At 36.5% G+C, this 21,794-nt stretch overlaps 1 protein-coding gene across 1 annotated transcript; it reads right to left on the reverse strand.

Annotated features, from left to right (window-relative positions):
* Window positions 1-202: 202 nt before the first annotated feature.
* PSMC6 (proteasome 26S subunit, ATPase 6) lies at window positions 203-20,895 on the reverse strand. The gene is made up of 14 exons (XM_049611564.1): window positions 20,753-20,895; window positions 19,439-19,518; window positions 19,312-19,351; window positions 19,011-19,063; window positions 16,848-16,915; window positions 16,499-16,613; window positions 13,022-13,109; window positions 11,151-11,212; window positions 10,940-11,063; window positions 10,283-10,344; window positions 8,072-8,192; window positions 7,861-7,941; window positions 4,665-4,736; window positions 203-996 (listed from the first exon to the last, which is right to left on the reverse strand). The coding sequence occupies exons 1-14, from the start codon at window positions 20,877-20,879 to the stop codon at window positions 878-880; spliced, it is 1,212 nt and encodes a 403-aa protein (XP_049467521.1). The 5' UTR covers window positions 20,880-20,895; the 3' UTR covers window positions 203-877.
* Between the last annotated feature and the right edge of the window lie 899 nt (window positions 20,896-21,794).

Here is a 21,794-nt window from a genome sequence, read left to right on the forward strand (position 1 = left end):
CTACATCAAACCCTCTTAACTTAGTATCCATAGATACCTACAGAGCCAACGGGTGAGTTTGGGAAATAATAAATCTCCTTAAATTTTAGTGTATGCAAAATTGTGTATATGTACATCTGACTTTTTCTGGGAAGAGGGTCCACACCTTAATATTCTGAAAAGGGAACTATCATCTCACATAAATCAAGAAAACCAAGTCACATTTGTTAGCAAATATTACTTTTAATCAATCTAAAAAATGGTTATGGACACGCATGTACTATTTCAATTAGCTATCATACCGTCTAATCATAGGTGAAGAGTGAATAAAGACCTTCCATTATCAATATAGATATACACATCTATGCTTTATATAACAAGACGCTGTTAGGAACACTGAGTGTGTGTATGGTTTTAAAATTCAAAAGCCTGTAATCTAAATAGAATTCATTTTGATTATTAAATAATTTACTAAAAGGACCATCATAAATGTAATCTTTAAAAAGACAAAAATATATGTAGGAGAACTAAAACAGATTTTATTCAACTTTTTAAAATGAGGAAAACAAATGATATAAGTCATAAGAAATGCTCTCATACTACGATTTCAAACTACTTTCAATGTTTTACAAAAATGGTCACACAGCAAATACGAAAAGCTTCAACATACTCATAACTTTTGCTGCAATAAATGCAATATTAACAAACATACAAATTTCTTCTGTACCAATCTTAAAAGTAGAATTACTCAATTACTAATTTTTACAGTGTTATCCATACATATTTTTATTCATATGCTTTTAATGAGATCATTGCCAATACATACATTATTTTCCTTAACTTTATTTTTACATTAAGCCAGGATCTGTCATGCAGTCATCAAAAACCTTCCAGTAAATTACACAGGTTTGTAGTCCAATTTAGACTCTAGCTTCTTAGAATCAGCCACTTTTCTGACTGCTTTCATGAAGTCTTCCTGTACTACAAAATCATGATCAGCACGAATTGCAAACATACCTGTGGAGAACAGAACAACATGACTGCTATATATAACATGTAAATAATTTATTGTAAGAAAACTAAGAGGGAGTGGGCGAAATCGGTGAAGGTAGTCAAAAGGCACAAACTTCTAAGGATAAAATAAATCCTGAGGATGCAATATACAACATGGTGACTATACTTAATAATACTGTAGTCTATATTTGAAATTGCTGAGAGTAGATCTTAAAAGTTCTCATCAAAGAAAAAAATACCTTGTTTACTATATGTGGTGACAGATATTAACTAGATTTATTGTAGTGATCATTTACAATATATATATCAAATAATTATGTTGTATATCTGAAATATTTGACAATTGTTATCTCAATAAAAAACAATAAAAAATATTTTTTTCAGGAAAATTAAGTAATTTAATTCTGTGGAGTAAATGTGAAGGAGCCTAGATTTATTTTGGAAGTAAACACTACCCCATTATGGGGCTTGATCATGACCCCAAGATCGAGTCACACACTCCACTGACTGAGCCAGCCAGTTGCCCGTAGATTTACTACTTCTGAGCCAATAGTTCTAATTTATTAAAAACAACCATCATTGTTCAATTAATTTGCTTAGCTATATTGAGTATTATTTTCCAAACCAAAAGCAAGACAACAATGAGAAAACTATCTGGATATTTAAAATCTAACTCACACAGTCCCTGTATCTAATGACATTCCGAAAAAGCAAAATAAAGCCCTACTATCAATAAAACATACACATCTTAAGCCGTGGTTTCTTAACTCTACAGACAACAATTGCCTGGAAGGAGGGAACACGTGTATAATGTGGGAAAACACAAAACACCTTCAGTAATTTTGATAGCCTTTCCTTCTTAATAATCAAAAGCTTAAAGAATAGGAATTAAACAAAGTCAACATTGGGCTTTATCAAAAATCAGTGACAATAACCACATAATTAAAATTTACCTTTTTTATGTACAAATTGATATTTTATATGAATTTCACACTCAAGTATCACAATTCAACTTTTTCAAGTTAATGATAAGTTACTTGTCAAATACTACTTGACATGGATATGGGTCCAAGATTTTGAGACAATCCCAATTTCATGATAAGCTAAAGCTGGTAAGTTATCACTATGTACTAATATTTTCATTGAAGATCTGCTTATATTTTCATTTATGTAAAATGAGTGCAATAGAAGATTTCAAGGGTTATTTTCTATCTTCCAAGATTTCTACCTAGTCTTGGAAATAGCCATTCTATGTTGTACTCAGAAATCAGGTGAATGGAAATTTCTAGTTTTTAATATTGAAGTTTTTTAAAACCTGTTTCGGAGGTGCCTGGGTGGCTCAGTTGGCTAAGTGTCCGACTCTTGATTTTGGCTCAGGTTATGATCTCACGGTTCATGGGATTGACACCTGAATTGGGCTTGGGCTCTGTGCTGACAGTGCAAAGCCTGTTTGGGATTCTCTCTCTCCCTCCCTTCCCCTCTCTCTGCCCTCCCCAGCTCTCTCTGTGTCTCTCAAAATAAATAAATAAACTTTAAAATGAAATAAAATAAAAATAAAATAAGATATAAATAAAAATAAACAAAACAAAATAAAACCTTCCAGTTTTATTTATTTATAAATAAATAAATAATAAATAAATAAATAAATAAATTTATAAATTTTATTTATTTATTTATTTATAATAAAATAAAACCTGTTTTGAAGGCTACTTATTTTTCCAAACTTTGTGCATATGACTGTTTCCAAACCATTATTTAGTGAATGGCTGAGCCTGAGTTACATTCCAATCCAAAAAGGCTAATCTCAGGATGTGAATGGAAAAGACAACTATAACTGAATCAAGTTTATTTTACATTGCAGAAAGATGTTAACAAAAAAGGCTTAAAGTCTGATAATAAGAAAACCAAAGAATTTTAGTGTCTCCAAATATGAACACCCCAGGCCATTTAAAAAGCTAAGATTGTAATCTATACCAAAGTTATAGCTCTTTACTGGAAATAGCTAAAATCATTTTTTTGTTTTGTTTTGTTTTAAGTAAGCTCTACGCCCAACATGAGGCTTGAACTTACCATCCTGAAGTCAACAATCACATGTTCTACCAACTCAGTCAGCCAGGCACCCCAGCCTAAAATGTTTTTACAATATGTGAAGTATACAAATTTCTAGTTGTAAGATAAGTAAGTACTAAGGATGTAATGTACAACATAAGGACTATAGCTAACATTGCTATATGATATATAAGAAAGTTAAGAGAGTAAATCCCAAGAGTTCTTATCACAGGAGAAAATATTTTTCCTTTTTTCTAACTGAATCTATATGAGAAGATAAATGTTAGCTGAACTTATTGTGGAAATCATTGCCTAATATATGTAAACCAAACTATCATGCTGTACAACCTAAACTTATGCAGTGATATATGTCAATTATTTGTTGATAAAACTGAAAAAAAAAAGCAAAAAACAAATATAATTTGATGGTGCAAACCTTTAGGATTATGACATTGCTTTTGTTTATATTCCAATTTCATCAAAGCAATATTCTAATAATTTGGTCCAGTGTAGATTTTGGAAAGACACTGTCATAAATTATTCTAAGTAGTTCAAGCTACATCCAAGTTTACCACTTAATGTGTTTTCTTTATTAGGAGGTCTTTGTGAGCATGATTTACTCTGATCTGTACTGAGTTTCTAAACCTGCAGATTTCTGATCCAGGTACTGAGTCACCATATACCCATGAAGATACTGCTATGGAGAAGCCATATCTGAGCAGCCTCTTTAAACTGTTAAATTTATAAGAAATGCTAAAGGTGATATGAAAACAAGAGGAAATGACATATTGTAGTACTTAAAAAAAAAAAAAAAAAACTGTTCACCCGCAACCTAGGAAAGTCAGTAACTATAAAAACTAGGGTAAAAATTAATTTTTTTTAATTTTAAGATTCTGTGTGGAGGACAAAAACTAAATGGCTCTATGTATGGTTTTAATGCCACCTGATACCAGAAATAAAATTTTTAAAAACAGGATCACACAATCCATAGAGAAATCTGTATTAAAAAACTATTACATTTTATACAAGTTGCATGATCACAAAATTCATAAATCAATCTTACAAAGCTTATTGCTAAGACTAGTATCAGAAAACAAGTTATCCACTTTGCAGCAGATACTTCTGGTGCTAGCACAGTCTAATTTCAGCCACAGTTGTGGCAGACACTTCTGTACAGTCTCAGACTTACTTCAGGGAGCCAGTATGCTATCACTTGCAAGTCTTACCACATTCTGGTCTAAGGCATCTAGAAGTATAAAGGAGTTAACATCCCCAAGGGTAAATTATCATCTAGTGGGGGATGACAGCTGGTAAATAAATGCTCCAGTCTCCCATAGATCAGCCATTCTGTATGTTTGTCTGAGATGTCATCAAATCAAATCCCACCTGTCTATAGCAGCTACGTCAATGATGCACCCTTACAATAGCTTTCCCTCTTTCCATTGCACTTTCCTGTTCTCTCCTGCTTCCTGGAATCAGTTCCCCCTCCCTCACCCCCCGCAAAAAAACAAGTACCTAAATCCTCGCAAAGCCCAGGCTCTTCTTTTGGACAAATCCAAACACATTTTTAGCAAATTAAATAAATCAACGTCAATAATAAAAACTGTACTTTAAACACATACCTGCTTCAGTACAAACATTTCTCAGGTCTGCTCCATTAAAGCCATCTGAAAGCTTCACAATTGCTTCATAATCTGTTTAGGAAAAAATACTGGAAATTAGTTTTTAAAAAATTTAGGCTTTTTCTTGATTTATGCCTATATAGAAAATTTAACTGCAGACCTTGCTTTGAATTTGACCAGCTAGGCATCATCTCTGTTGACATTCCTCCAAAATATTTAGCAAGTCCTCCACAATATTAACTACCAAAAATTATACTTCTATTAAGTAAACCAGCACCAAGCAGAAATAAACATGCTTTTGACATTTTAAAACCAAGAAATAGCATCAAGATCTGAAAGCATCTTAACCTGTTTCTATGCAATGAAACAATTATGCACATGTGAACTTAAGATATCTGTCAAGCCAGGAATCTTAGAAAAACTGCAACCAGGGCACCTGGGTGGCTCAGTGAGTTAAGTGTCTGACTCTGACCCAGATCATGATCTCATGGTTCGTGAGTCAGAGCCCCACACTGGGCTCTGTGCTGACAGCTCAGAACTTGGAGCTTGCTTTGGATTCTGTGTACAATCTCCTTGAAACTCATTTGAGGTAGGCTCTCTCTCTCACCACTCCAAACAAATTGCTTTGATAAGGTCACCAATTACCTCCACATAGTAAATCCAAAGATCCATTCTCAGAACTCTTTTTATCTGACTCACTGTCAGCATTTAACAGGGAATTACTCCCTCCTTGTATCAATTTCTTCATTTATCTTCCAAGACATCACCAGCTCCTGGTTTAACTTCCCTCTATGACTGTACCTTCTCAGTCTCCTTTGATGGTCTTCATCTCAGTTTCTTAAAATTGGAATTAGCTCAGTTTTTTTTTTTTTTAATGTTTCTTTATTTTTGAGAGAGAGAGCATGAGCAGGGGAGGGGCAGAGAGAAGGGGATAGAGGATCTGAAGCAGGCTCTGTGCAGACAGCAGCCAGCCTGATGTGGTGCTTGAACTCACAAACCGTGAGATCATGACCTGAGCAAAAGCCAAACACTCAACCAACTGAGCCACCCAGGCACCCCTCAGCTCAGTTTTTGAACATCTTCTCTATCTACATTTACTTCCTTAGAAATCTCATCTCAAAGACTTCAAAAAAAATTTTATGCTGTTATTATCCACAATTATATCTCCAGAATAGACCATCCCAATAAACTATTCATGCATATAGAATTACCAAGCAACGTCTTTATTTCGATCTCTAATTGGTATCTCAGATTTAATATATTCAGAATCAAATTCTTTATTCTCCCTTTAAAACCTAATCTTTCCAGTCTCCCCCATTTTAAATGATGACAACTCCATCTTTCCAGTTGCATGAGTCAAAAACCTAAGTCTTCCTGGTTCTTCTCGTTACCTTACACCCCATAACTGATTCATTAGCAAACCCTGTCACTTCTATTTTCAAAATATGTCCAGAATCTCATTATTGTAAGACTTTGCTACCACCTGAGACCACACCACCATCTTGTGCCTGGATTATCCAAATATCCTCCTAACTTATCCTCTTGTTTCTGTCTTTGCCCTTCTGTGTGCAACCAGAATGATCTTATTTAACATAAGTCAATTATAAAATATTTACAGATGATATGATATAATGCCTGAGACTTGCTTTTTAAAAATCCAGAAGGAAGGTAAGAAGAGGTGGAAGAGATCACAGATGAAACAAGATTTGCCAAGAGTTATTAATTATTAAAGCTGGGTAGGTGATGAGTACCTAGGGTTACAAGTTCATTATACTCTTATCTCCACTTCTATGTATTTCTAATTTTTACATTACAAAGTTAAAATAACAAACGTAAGATCATAGCATTCCTCTGCTCACAATCTTCCAATGACAAAAATAAAATAAAAGCCAAAGTTCTTACACAATGGCCTCAATAAGGCTCTATGCAATTTGATTCCCATTATTTCTATGATTTCACTTGCTACTACTATCCTGATTACACTGCCACAGACACCCTGGCCTCTTTGCTACTCCTGGAATGTTCCAGTCATATACCTGCCTCAAGTTCTTCCTCTTGCTGTTCCCTCTGCTTGATTTTCCCTTAAATATCTATACCTAGTTCCTTCACCTTTTTAGGTCATTGGTTGAAAATCACTTTCTTGGTTAGGCTTTCCTCTGCTTCCTCCTCTCCACCTCCATTTAAAAAGGTATATAGGGGCCCCTGGGTGGCTCAGTCGGTTAAGCATCTGATTTCAGCTCAGGTCATGATCTCATAGTTTGTGGGTTCAACACCCGCATGGGGCTCTGTGCTGATAGCTCAGAGCCTGGAGCCTGCTTCAAATTCTGTGTCTCCCCCTCTCTCTGCCCTCCCCTGCTCACATTCTGTGTCTCTCTCTCAATAATAAATTTTTTTAAAAGTTAAAAATAAATACATAAATGTATATAATCATGGGAGCATGGGTAGCTCAGTTGGTTAAGTGTCCGACTTTGGCTCAGGTCATGATCTCATAGTTCATGGGTTCAAGCCCCATATCGAGCTGTCTGCGGTCAGCGCAGAGCCCGCTTCGGACCCTGTACCCGCCCCCTACCCCCACATTGCCCCTTCCCCACTTGCACTCTCTCAAAAATAAATATACATTATGGGGTACCTGGGTGGCTCAGTCAGTTGAGTGCTCGACTTCAGTTCAGGTCACCATTTCACAGCTTGTGACTTTGAGCCCTACATCAGGCTCTGTGCTGACAGCTCAGAGCCTGAAGCCTGCTTCAGATTCTTTCTCCCTCTCTCACTGCCCCTCCCCTGCTCACGGTGCTCTCGGTCTCTCTCTCTCTCTCAAATAAATAAACATTAAAAATAAATAAACATACATTTTAAAAAATGTAAATATTCATTCTGGCTCCTCACATTACCTATTTCCCTTTTCTTGCTTTATATTTATCCATAGCACATATCACCGTCTAATATACCAAATATTTTACTGACTTCGTCTTTCCTGACAAGAATGTCTACATGGTAGGAATTTGTCATGTTTTGTTCACTGTTACACCCCCAGCACTTAGAATAATTCCTAGCATAAAGTTGATGCTCAACAAATATTAGCTGTTTTTAAGACATTTGCTGAATTTAAGACCAGATTTGGTAGATTATCAGCAATATCCAATAGCAGTTTGCTTCACTTACCAAATGTAAATATACATAAAATAGGTTATCTCCTTACCTATTTCACCATGCTTTGTAATGGGACCTGCATGGATTTTCAATATATCTAATCTTGCTTGTTCATTTGGTAAATCAATATCTGAAAATAAAAAATTAAAATAAATTCTTTTGCAGTCAGGTTTTTTAAAGTAGGGAATGAGAAAGAGATATGGAAAGAGAAATGGGCATAGACAAAGAGAACAGACAGCAGGTAAAGAATTTTAACTCACGTATTTTTCTATCTAATCTTCCTGGACGAAGCAAAGCAGGATCCAGTGTATCCGGTCTGTTTGTAGCCATGATCATTTTAACTCTATGTAGAGTATCAAATCCATCCATTTGATTCAGTAACTAATACATTTATAAACAAAAATCATTGACAGACTTTTATAAAACATCCCAACCATTAAAAACTAAACCATACACAACTTTTACGTGTCTAATACCATAAAATATATTGTCTACAGATAGTATGCAATCTTCAGAATGACCATTTGATGGAGTATCTTTTCTTTCTCTTATAAAAGCATGTTTTCTAGCCTCATAGTTCCAAGACAGACTATTTAATTATGTACCTTGTTATAGCTATCAAAAAGGTTTAATAAATCTGAAGGCTTCCATCTAGTCAAGAGTTAAAAAACTAAACTATGTGGATCTAATTTCCAATATTCAAATTGTTTTCATAGTTCCTTTTAAAAATAAACACTATTAATAAAATCTAATGTATGTCTTAAGTTAGCCAAACATAAATTTACATTCAGATAAGCAGATACAATGACATTTCTATAAGTCTGATAATAAATCTATTAAATAACTTTTAAATAATTCTACTATATATAGAAATACTGAGACACTAAACATACTTCAATTCCTAAAAGGTTTTTTGAATAAATATTGAAACACCTAACTGCATTCAACAAACTCTTTAAAATACAGCTAGCATGGGGGCACCTGGGTGGCTCAGTCGGTTAAACATCCGGCTTTGGCTCAGGTCATGATCTCATAGCTCACGAGTTCGAGCCCCATGTTGGGCTCTGTGGTGAAAACTAAGAGCCTGGAGCCTGCTTCGGATTCTGTCTCCCTCTCTCTATCCCTCCTCCACTCACATTCTGTCCCTCTCTCTCTCTCTCAAAAATAAACATACATTTAAAAAAAATTTTTTTTAAATAATAAAATACAGCTAGCATGAGGCGTCTGGGTGGCTCAATTGGTTAAGCATCCAACTTCAGCTCAGGTCATGATCTCGTGGTTTGTGGGTTTGAGCCCCACATTGGGCTCTGTGCTGATAGCTCAGAGGCTGGAGCTTGCTTTGAATTCTGTGTCTCCCTCTCTCTGCCCTTCTGCTCATGTTCTGTCTCAAAAATAAATAAACATTAAGAAAAATTTTTTTAAATATAGCTAGCTTAACAATATGTCTATTTCTTTTCCAAAATATCTGTTAGCTAACAACACATCAGTTACCTGAATAAGACTAGCATCTGTGTTGTCTTAAAATACCTCAATTTAAGGTTTCTAAGAGAATCTATTACTAACTTGAAAATACTGTATATATTCTAAGCAGATCATTATAATTTACAAAAAGCAATTTTCAAATACTCCTACTGAGGTAGAATTTGGCACTGTATTACCTATGCTACCTAGCTTGTCTTTGTAGACGTTGAAAAATGTGTTTGGGATCTTGCCATCGCTTTCACAGAATTTGGAGTGGGGAAAGGCTATATGTACATTCTAATATTCCATCATCCATCTTCTTCAATTATCAAAACTATTTTAGTTTCTTCTTATTCTCAGCAATAAAGCAAGAGAAGAAAGTATTAGTGATTTTTAGAGCAGCCTCATTCATAACTCATTTATTGCCACCAGTTTTAATATGTCCATTTCTCATAACACATCTTAACAAAACTAGCACAAGATCGTGTTCACAGAATGTGAATTATCAGAAGAACAATATACAATTTAAGTATCTGAATGGTTGGGGCACCTGGGTGGCTTAGCCGGTTAAGCGCCCGACTTCATGATCTCAGTTCATGAGTTCAAGCCCCACATTGGGCTCTGTGCTGACAGCTTAGAGCCTGGAGCCTGCTTCGAATTCTGTGTCTCCCTCTCTCTCTGCCCCTCTCCGGCTCGCACTCTGTCCTCTCTCTCAAAAGTAAATAAACATTTAAAAAAAATTTAAACATCTAAATGGTTGGTCTGTTCAAAATACATGGAATTATATACCTGTACATCAAATGGAATTTTGTAGATACCCCTATTATTTTCTGGTGGATATTTTCTTACTAGAGATTGTGGTAGAGAAATGTGTTTATTCCAGATCAAATTTTCAAATTTCATACTTAAGTGTGTTCTTCATTTAAACAATTGTACATATTTTGCCCTTCCAATACCCATGTTTTCATATATACATACAGGCTTCTTTTTAAACCTTTACCAAGTATTACCTCCATTAAAGTTCTCTGAATCTCTCTATCAGCTGAAGTACCCTCAGAAAACCGACGACCACCTAAAATAATGATATGGAAAATCATGCATTACTCTCTTCCTCTACAATCATCATTTAACAAAAGAATGATAATGTCTGGAGTTAAAAACATGAAGATTAAGAATTAAATAGTAAAAATCATACTGACAAAGTTAGAATTGATTTTGGTATGACATGTCTCAATTTGTCAATGTCAAAATTAAACTTCTTTAAGAATTCTTTTTAGGAGTGCCTGGGTGGCTCAGTCGGTTAAGGATCCGACTTCGGCTCAGGTCATCATCTCATAGTTCGTGAGTTCAAGCCCTGCATGGGGCTCTGTGCTGACAGCTTAGAGCCTGGAGCCTGCTTCAAATTCTATGTCTCCCTCTCTCTGCTCGTCCCCTGCTCATGCTCTCTCTCTCTCTCTCTCCTTCAAAAATAAATAAAAACATTAAAAAAAAAAATTAAAAAAAAAAAAGAATTTAAAGTAAGAGTCGATTCATTTTGCTACTTCATACAAATTACAATTAGAGGTAAAGCTGGTGGGGGCAGGAAGAGGAATTCCTTTCATTTTTTAAAAATTTTCCAACACTTTCAAGAAAAGTTTAAAATAAATTTTAAAAAGTGTTATTCTTACCAATAGCATCTATTTCATCCATAAAAATGATGCATGGTTGATGATCCCTGGCATAATTAAACATTTCTCTGATCAAACGAGCACTTTCACCAATGTACTTGTCTACAATAGAACTAGATACAACCTGATTAAGGAAAAAACATTAAGGTAAACATAAAACAATTCAAATAAAATTTAATCTCAACAGCTACAAAAAGAATCTTTCCTTTACCTTTAAGAAATTGCAGTCCAGCTGGCTAGCAACAGCTCTTGCCAAAAGTGTTTTTCCTGTACCTAAAATGACAAAAGAAGTCCTAAATAGATGGAAAGCAAAACAAATTCTCAAAAGCCTTTTAAGAATGTTATCCTTCAGATAGTAAATTTTGCAAAATGAATGCTAAATCCTAAAGAGAATTTCCATTTAAAATTCTAAAGCACTTCTACTCTCAATATTAAAATTTTAAATTTTATTCAAAACATCTCTTGTAATTCTAAGCATACTGAATACCTATATTCAAAAACATCTCAACCCCTATTTACAGGCACTACAATAGAAGCCTTTTATGTTACCTGATAATCCATTGGTCTATCCTGCATAATGAATGGATCTTTTACCTATGCATATTGTAACATCAAATATTGCTTATTTGGAAACTATTGGTTCAGTGAGTTATGAAAATCTTCCACATGTTGGCATTTTTTAATATACAAGTATTTAAAAATCACATTTGTGAATATCACCCATCTCATCTCCTAAGTATTAGCATTAGAAAGTTGTCAGATATAAGTTTTCAAAAACTAATTTTGGTTGAAAGCTCAACTTTTTCTCACTGGTTACAGACAGTGTTAGTTGTTTTAACATAACAGGCTAACTTAATTCATTTTTGAAAAAATGTTTGCCAGATAAGCAATGACCAGTCTGAATAACCAATAACCAGCCTGACAATGACAGAAATGTCTGTAAATCATGTTTGAAAGACAAAATGATATTCCATGAGGGGTGCCTGGGTGGCTCAGTCAGTTAAGCGGCCAACTTCGGCTCGAGTCATGATCTCGGTACGTGAGTTCAAATTCTGCATCAAGCTCTTTGTTGTCTGTGTAAAGTCTGCTTCATATCCTCTTCCCCCTCTATCTCTGCCCTTCCCCCGCTCTCCCTCTCTCCCTCTCTCACACAAAAATAAACATTAAAAAAAAAATTATATTCCAGGGGCTCCTGGGTGGCTCAGTCAGTTAAGCGTCTGACTTTGGTTCAGGTCATGATCTCATGGTTCATGAGTTTGAGCCCCACATCGGGCTCTGTGCTGACAGCTCAGAGCCTAGAGACTGCTTCAGATTCTGTGTCTCCCTCCCTCTCTCCCCCACTTCTGCTTGTTCTGTCTCTCAAAAAAAAATGAACAGTAAAAAAAAAAATATTTTAATTATATTCCATGAAAAGCAGCTAATTCAGCTGGCAATTCACATAACTGCACAAGTGCTTTTCCTAGACATAACTACTCTATCCATTATGCAACAAAAGTGCTTTGCACAGATTTTCCACTTCATCACATAGGATACAAAACATTATTCAAAGATCAGGATTTAATAAAAATAATTTTTACTGCTTCGATAAGGATATGTTAAAGTAAAACTCCTATTTTTGTTTTGTTTCATACTACAAGTGTGAGCAGTCAATAACACAATGACTACTAGTACCACTTCATGCCACTGACTTAACTGATTCATGCTATGGCATGAGCAATTTTACCCACATTGTTTTTGCATCATCAGCGCAGAAGTAAACACTGTGAAAATGGCAACTAATGTCTTAGTATTATCAAAGTAAGGTCTGACCTTGCAGACTCCTTGAAAGTGTCTCAGGAACAGCCAGAGGTCTGTGAACCACACAGGACCAATGCACTAGAATCATACAGCATGTTAAGATGCATATCCTATGAGGCACAAGAAGACTAAGCACACCTGAGAGAACAGCAGACACACATCTCCTATACCTTCCCCACTATGAATAAAATGGAGGTTGTAATAGCTCACTTTAAATTTTCACCTTACTTTTTTATTCCTTCATTCATTCATTTATTACTAGGTCAGACATAATTCAACACTAACCTGGTGGTCCATATAACAAACAGCCTTTTGGAGGTATTATTCCCACACGCTGGAATAATTCTGGGTTTGTAAGAGGTAATTCTATCACCTAGAAAAGAAGTTGCATGTTTCTTAAAAAGTCAGTAAAGATTTTGATGAACTTTAAAATACTTCAAGTAAAATATCAGCACAATTAGGTGTACATATTGTAATTCATAATAGATCTAGAATTCTATGCTATGTAAAGCTATTTTTTTAAGTTTATTTATTTATTTTGAGAGAGAGGGAACATGTGCATGTGTGGGAGGGGCAGAGAGAGACAGGTAGAGAGAATTCCAAGCAGGCTCACACTGTCAGTGCAGAGCCTGATTTGAGACTTGATCTCACAAACTGAGATCATGATCTGAGCCAAAATCAAAAGTGAGATGCTTAATTAACTGAAACACCCAGGAACCCCTATAAAGATATTTGTATTAGAGATTCTTCTTCAGGTAGATTTAAGAAAAAATTTTTATGTAAAAATCAATTTAAAAGCCTGTAGTAGTTATTTTAACAAACTACACACTTAACGAAAGAGATGGTTACACAGACATGATTTGTCAAAACACACTTGAATTATATACTTAAAAAGTATGTGCATTTTAGGGGCACATGGGTGGCTCGGTCAGTAAGCGTCCAACTCTTGACTTTGGGTCAGGTCATGTTCTCACAGTTCGTGAGTTCGATCCAGCTGTCTGCGCACAGCCTGCTTAGGCTTCTCTCTCTGCCCCTCCCCAACTCATGTGCGTGCGTATACATGCTCTGTCTCAAAATAAATAAATAAACTTTTAAAAACATCTGCAGGGGCACATGAGTGGCTCAGTCAGTTAAACGTCCGACTTTGGTTTCAGCTCAGGTCGTGATTTCACTGTTCGTGAGTTAGAGCCCTGCATCAAGCTCTGCAGCTGACAGTGCAGGGCCTGCCTGGGATTCTCTCCCTCCTTCCCTGTCCCTCTCTTGCTCACATATGCACACTGCTGCTCTCTCTCAAAATAAATAAACTTCACAAAAAAATACTGTGCATTTTACTGAATGTAAATCACGCCTCAATGAAAAATCGTACTACAAAAAAAATGAGGTAAGCAAAAAAGATCTATATTATTTTGCATTTGGGAATGCAACACAAAATAATTATGAAATGAAGAAATTTAGTAAGTTAGAACAGCAATTAGGGGAAAAGGCATAAAAAATTTTCATATGTTGTCATTTTGTCATAGCAGCCTTAAAGGAACCATATATTAAGGCCGCCTAGCTGGCTCAGTTGGGACAGCACGTGACTCTTGATCTCAGGGTCATGAGTTCAATCTCCATGACAGGTACAGAAATTAGAAAAGTAAATAAATTAATTTTTTAAAAAAAGAACCATATAGTCTGCTCTCAATATCCTACTAAGACTGATTTAAGGAAAGAAAGCTGGAGAATAATTGAGGGTTTGATGCCCAGCTTAAACTCTTTATAGTACCAGTAACTTGAGACATAAGCTTCTACTGAATAGTTGTGTTCATGAGGTGTGACTAAGCAAAAAGTGTAAGAATCCATATTCTTAGTGTCTGCAGATGGAAAAGTACTACATGTGCATGTTTTGTGGATTATGTATATGTATGTTTTTGTATGAGAGAGACAGAGAGAGAGACATTCTTTCTGCTCCTATGGCTGATGTAGCAAATCACTGTCAAAGACAAGATTTCATAGTTCCATGAAGCACTTGCACTTCCTGTTGCCCTTTCATTAACCACAAAGTGAGAAGAATAGACTTTTATTTAGAGTTAGGCTAGTGCTTCCTCAAGTATGGTCAAAAATAATTTGGATTCAGGGAGCCTGGGTGGCTCAGTTGGTTGTGTCCGACTTCAGCTCAGGTCATGATCCCATGGTTCATGGGTTCAACTCCTGCATCGGGCTCTGTGGTAACAGCGCAGAGCCTGGAGCCTGCTTCAGATTCTCTCTCTCCCTCTCTCTGCCCCTCCCTTGCTCATGATCTGTCTCTCCCTCTGTCTCAAAAATAAATAAACATTTTTTTAAAAATAAGGAAGAAGAAGGAGAAGAAGGAGGAGGAAGAGGAGGAGAATAATTTGCTTTCACAGTCACCTGGAATGCTTAAATGCTAATTCTTGAGTTCCACCCCCAATCTACTGCATCAATATCATGCAGAGGGCCTAGGAATCTGTATCTTTAGTAAGAGTTCCAGAAAACTTAATATGCTGATATCTGAAAACTACTGGCTTAAGGCTTCTTAAATCAGATGATGTAAGCTATACCAACTATCCTCATTCATTCCTACATATTGCCATCATAAATTAGGATGAAACCAATGGGACAATGTAATTTGCTTTTAAAGTGAATTGTTAAGGGGAGCTTGGGTGGCTCAGTCAGTTAAGCATCTGACTTCAGCTCAGGTCATGATCTCACAGTTCGTGGGTTCAAGCCCCCATCAGGCTCTGTGCTAACAGCTCAGAGCCTGGAGCCTGCTTCAGATTCTGTGTCTCCCTCTCTCTGCCCCTCTCCTATTCTCTGTCTCTCTCTCTCAAAAATAAATAAACATTAAAAAAAATTTTAAAGAGAATTGTTAAGAAGTTATCTGTGGGGCACCTCAGTGACTCAGTCAGTTAAGTGTCCGAATCTTGACGCCTCAGGTCATGATCTCAAGGTCCATGAGATCGAGCTCTGCGTCAGGCTCTGTGCTGACAGAGCAGAGCCTGCTTGGGATTCTTCTCTTTCTCTGTCCCTCCCCTCTCAAAACAAACAAACAAACAAACAAACAAACAAACAAAAAAGCCATCTGTGCCATGAAGCAAGGCAATCCTGATTTGATACGAAGAGCTTAAAAGGGTTATGTCACCCTAAGGCCAATATTTTTCTTAAATGGCAGCAAACAGCTTTATCAAAATAACATGTTTAAGGTACAGGAAGCCTGGCTGGCTCAGTTTGTGGAGCATGAGACTCTTTGTCTCGGGGTTTTGAATTCAAGCCCCACATTGGGTATGGAGATTACTTTAAAAAAATTGTTTTGACATCTTAAAAAAATGTATTTAAGGTACAGGTAACTGACTTTAAGGATGGGAAGCTAATATTAGTAGGGTTACGGGAAAAACTGTATTATACACGTTATCTATATATGCTCTGATCCCAGCAACCTAGGATAATCAAAACCACAGATAGCATGGGCATTGGATTTATATCAATTATTAGCTTTTTTTTTTTTTTTTTTGGTCACAAAAAGAGCAGAGTTTTTCCAACACCAAATTATCTCCAAATCAACAATACCTATAATTTTTTTTAATACCTATAATTTTCAGAGCTAGAAATTCAGTGCTATTTTTCTCTCAGCAAGAATATTAAATGTATAATATTCAGTAACCACTATTTGGACAAAGTAATCTTTCATTTTCTTTCTCCCTTTGGGTATCATAAAACCAGTACTATTTGTTAATAAGTTCAGAGAACAAAGCGTCCGCTACCAACCTCTCTCAATTCCCGAATCTGTTCTGATAGTCCTCCAATCTCAGAATAAGAAACATTCCCAGGGTCCTCATGAGACATGTTGTAGACCAGTGGATCCACCTCTCTTGGCAAATATCTAAAATGATAAGGTGTGTATTTTTCTTTTACAAGATGTATTTTCTCTCAGCCTACAGAGTATAAATTACTTGCTTATGTAAGCATCTATAGATGATCTTATAAAAATGTGTTTACATTAATTAGAAACTAGTAAAAGGGAAAAAGTGGCAAAATATTCAGTGATCTCAAGAAGCATATACTATGCATAAAAACTTCTCTCTTGTGAAAGGAAAAGGTAGAATAAGAAACCTACCTCATGATAGTTAGTGTAGTCATATCCAAAGCAACTCTTGTTCCTGGCTTCAGCTTACTTTTGTCAAGCTAATTTTATAAAACAAAAAGTGTTACATAAACGCTTAAAAGGGGAAATACTACTTTAAAAAGAAAAAGCACAATATTTAGAAGCCACATAATCACTTTCAGTCTTCAGAGAGAACACTAATATTAGATTATAAACACCATGCCAACAGAAGAGCTTGTAAAAGTAATAATTCAAAGTTACTTCCTTTAAAAAAATAATGCCCTTTATGCAACCTCAGCGTGAAATGTGAAATCACTAATATACAAAGTTTGTGGTGGAAAATGCCTTGCTTTTAAAGAAAAAAATGGATATTTTTATTTTACTTCCAAAGTCTATTTTCATAGTTTATTTTGATTCAGGCACTATAATATAGTGACTTTGGCAATTTGTAGGTGAATATTTTGGGGTAAGGAAAGGGAAGCACTTTAAAGGTGTGCCCTTTATTTTTTTCTTTTAAAATCTATTTTATTTTTTATTAAATAAATTTGTCATATAACACTATATAAGTTTAAGGTATACAGTGTTACTCTGATATATTTATATATGGTAATATGCCCTTTAGATTTATCTTAAAAACTACAGCTTTGGGGAAGAACATGTTACTTGACTATAGGAGAAATATACTCATTTTGTACCCCTTTAGAGGTTTTTATTAAAATGCTAAAAACAAAAACAAAAAAACCCAGAACCATCGTTCATGCTTTTGCCACATGCCAGATACCATGCTACATAAATTATATATTAGGCTGAATCATACTAAACAACTTACTGGCATACTTAGGCAGGGTAACTTATTTGGCTAGAATTAGATAGAGACTATCCAACAGATTCACCTCACACTCAGGGTGTTACCTTTCCAAAATTAAGTTACTTTTTGATAGTTCAAAAAACAACTTGCCAATACAATTTCAGAATACAGATTACTACTTTTCACAGGATTTTGCAAAGAACTCTAAGTTCAGGATTTAGTGCCAAGTAAAATGAAGTGGAGATAGGCAAAAATACTAGTTTTAATATAATGGATTGAACTTTAAAAAGTTGCTAGTGGGGCGCCTGGCTGGCTCAGTGGGTGGAGCATGCAACTCTTGCTCTCAGGGTTGAAAGTTGGAGCCCCACCTTGGGGGTGGAGATTACTTAAAAATAAAATCTTAAAAAAAAAAAAAAAAAAAGTTGCTAATAAGTGAGGTACTTAAAAAAAAGAGCCGAACAAAAATCAATGTAAATCTATTTCAACATTTATATCTACAGAGAATACAGACTCAGGCTTTTCTAAGATTTTCCAGTTTTCAAATACTCTTGCCCTCATACAACCATGAAATATCTTAGAAATACCAACTCTTGGAATCCAGAAGGCCCTGTAAGGGACATAAAATCTTTTGTCAGACTAGACATTTAATATTTTGATTTAGAAAATGTCTTCCCATTTATATGCCAGGCACAATGCTAGAATAAGATTTAGTCCCTGTGTTATATGCTACTCTACAGTCATGTTGGATCAATGTTTTCAAACATGAACCTGATATGACAAATACTCACAAAAAGTTCTTTCAATGAATTTATAAGAATGTTTTAAGGATCCTTCCTGAAGAATAGGATAGCACATAAATTGGCCTCAGAGGCTACTAAATTATTTAAAGCCATTTGTTGGCATTTTTGAATGCCAACATGTATTCTGAAAATGAAATTGGCAGTTATTTCAATTTGCCTATTCTAATCTAAATGAAAGCATACCAAATCACCAAATCAACTCAGGCTACAGCAAAGTCTTTGAGTAACATTTCCGAATGTTTAAATATAAGACATAAGTAATTAATAAGGTCTAAGTCTCTTCAAAAAAGACATTAAAATAAAATGGACCTGAGATATTTTCCAGTTCCAAAATTCTTAGATTTCTAAATATGTAGAGTTGACTGACACAATGTGATAAGTGTAGAAAGTAGAGAATACCAGGAGTCAATGCCCATAGTTTGAGATCAAGTTTTGTTAGTTATATCTGGACAAATCACCTTTAGGAGTTACGGGCGTAATGCCTGACCTGCTTACCTCAAGAATTAAATAACATATACAAAAGCACTTTTATCAGTTATAAAGCACTATACAAATGTAAAATGTTACCTGTCGACGACAACCCACAACATATCGTGGTCCATTTGTGGCTTTAACAATGACTAGAGGAAGAGAATGAAAGGACAAATTGAAAAATAGAAAGTAAAAAATAAATACATCCACATTGATGGCAGGTTGAGTTTTATTCCTGTCCTCCAAGAAGGTAATAGTTGAAAGAAAATTTAAGTCTATGCAAGAATATCATCTCCCTTCATTACTGTCATTAAAATAATAAGCATTTCAAAAGTTCATGGTGGGAGAAAGGAGAGTCCACTTTTTTCTTTACTATTTAACAGTCCAATCCACTTACATTTTTCTTCAGTTAGTTGCTTAAGTACTTCACCTACAATCTGAGAAAGAAAAAGAAGCATTACTTTTTGCCAATAACAAAAAAACAAATTACCATCACTCCCTACACCCCAAACTCCATTACCTACCTGCCCAACACTTTGTAGGGCCTTCAGATCATTTTCAGACTTTTCATACTGCTTGGTAAGTTCTTTTAATTGTTCCCTTACTGAAATAATATAATTTGAACATTTTTAATTAAACAATAATCTTAGTGAGTTTAAGTCACTAAGTATTACTTTATTTATTTAAGTTTGTTTCAGTCTATTTCACCTTACATATAATTTATATCCACTAACTGAAACCACAAAAGAAATAATTCCATTTGCAGAGGACATTTTAAAAAATGAAATCTTACAGGTTTTTTTTTTAATTTTTATTCATTTTTGAGAGACAGAGAGTGTGAGCGGGGGGAGGGGCAGAGACAGAGGGAGAAACAGAATCCAAAGCAGGCTCCAGGCTCTGAGCTGTCAGCACAGAGGCCAACGCGGGGCTCGAACTCACGAGCTAGGAGATCATGACCTGAGACAAAGTTGGAGGCTTAACCTACTGAGCCAACCAGGCTCCCCGAAATGTTACAGTTTAAAAGCACCATATTTTTATTTTCTTGATTGGCAATACTTATTCAAGCACATTCGTAACATTGTTACATTGTTAACAGATATTGACACTGACACTTTTGGATTTGCGACTACAAATCCAAATGATAAAAGAGACCCTTCCTCATCTCTTCAGCCACCTACACGGATTAATACTCTATGGCTTTCCACCCTAAATAAGGTCAACAGGTGCAGTGACCCACAGAATTATATGGTTATGGTCTTTCTTCATTTAATCAAACCATCTGGCTTTTCAGTGAAAGTGCACTACGAAAATACGCAAGCGCCCTTTTAGTTCAGGAGGCAAGGGAAACTTGTGTGCCTGATGGAGTACAACTCAAAATACGAGGAAAGACGAGGAGGGTTATTATGTCCCACCGATGGGCTCCGCTCCGGCTTTCCACCCCAATAACAAGCCATCACCTCGAGTCTCACTTCTTGCTTGAGCTTCCATGACTCAAGCCTCCGTTCTGGGTCCCAGGACTCATCTACACCCCCCTTCTTGCACCCCAACCTGGCAAACATCCCTGGCCCACTTCTTTCCCATTCCTTCTCTAGTCTTCTTCCACTTCCATCTCAGAAATAGGGATGTTCTCTCTGTCACCTGGACCAGAGTGGGCCATTTCTACTGCTCAAGAGGCTGTACTTCCCAACCTCAGGGCCGGATGACAAAGCGCCTTGTCCCTGGACCGAGGCCTTCCTACCCCCGGAGTTCGGTTGCCGGGCTCGGCCAAGGGCCTCTGCTTTGTGAGAGACACATGCAGGTCCAGGCATAGGATTGTATGTTAAGAAAGATGCACTCACACTCCTTGAGACGGCCGTCGATCTCCTTGTGCTCCAGCAGCTTCTTGCGGTAGTCCTGAAGCGCCTTATCTCTAGGGTCCGCCATGATGAGAAGCCGTCGCTCATAGGGGATGCCGGGAATGGCCATGGCCGCCCGGGCGGGGGAAGGGGCGGGGCGAGGGCGGAAAGCCTCCGGGAGGGGGCGTATTCGTGGGCGACCACGCCCCTTCCGGTTGGCCCCGCCTCTCTACTCCACATCTCCCACTTCTGCGTCTCGGTTCACCTAGGGCGCCGGCGTGCGCTGAAGGAGGCCTCCAGCGACACCGTCCCCTGCAGGTCGAGCTGGGTAAAGCAGGAAGGTGTTGTCTGTTCGTCCCCTGAGAGGCCTCGATGTTGTGAGACCACTGCTCTCCTGGAACCACCAAAGACTTTGTGATACACTGAGATGGCAGTGAAGTAGGCAATGTGCAATCTCTGTATCAGGATAGACTATCAGGATAACACAGATAGCCTATTGGTGGTAACACGGTTCCTGCAGGAACAGAAGGAGTAGGCTATTTTATTCATTCATTCAGTGAATGAGGTACTAAGGATAAGATCTGAAAAAATAATTTCAGAGTGTAATAAATACTATGATGGAAATAAAACATGGCAATGTTATACAGTAAGGTGAGGAGAACTAATTTAGAAGAACATCTGAGATAAGGAGCCAGCCATGCAACCAACTGGAGAAGAAACTTTCAGAGAGAGGAAACAGCAAGTGCAAAGATCTTCAGGTAAAAAAAGAGCTTGGCTCATTTCTAGGAACAGAAAGGAGGCCAATGAGACCGGAAGAGGGTGGGCTATAGAGAAACGGAGCACAAAATGAAGACGCTGAAGTAGGCTGAGTCAGGAGCTTTTAAAGTCTGACAGAACTCAGATTTCTGTGCTTTCGGGCAAATTACTTAATCTTTAAAAATCTCTGTAAAATGAGCGTAATAACTGTACCTGTCTCGTAGGGATATCATGAGTATTAAATAAGATATGTGTCTATTAACACAATGTCTGGCACACAGTACACTCA

This window comes from Panthera uncia, assembly GCF_023721935.1.
Source record: "Panthera uncia isolate 11264 chromosome B3 unlocalized genomic scaffold, Puncia_PCG_1.0 HiC_scaffold_1, whole genome shotgun sequence".
Lineage (NCBI taxonomy): Eukaryota > Metazoa > Chordata > Mammalia > Carnivora > Felidae > Panthera > Panthera uncia.

Bases quoted from the DNA above. Each gene is read 5' to 3' on its own strand.
- PSMC6 (XM_049611564.1), bottom strand. From the start codon at position 20,879: ATGGCCATTCCCGGCATCCCCTATGAGCGACGGCTTCTCATCATGGCG. The intron at 11,064-11,150 runs GTAAAGGAAAGA...TTCCTTAATCAG, and splicing joins TGGACTGCAATTTCTTAAAG to GTTGTATCTAGTTCTATTGT. The intron at 997-4,664 runs GTATGTGTTTAA...TGTTCTCCACAG, and splicing joins AAATGTTTGTACTGAAGCAG to GTATGTTTGCAATTCGTGCT.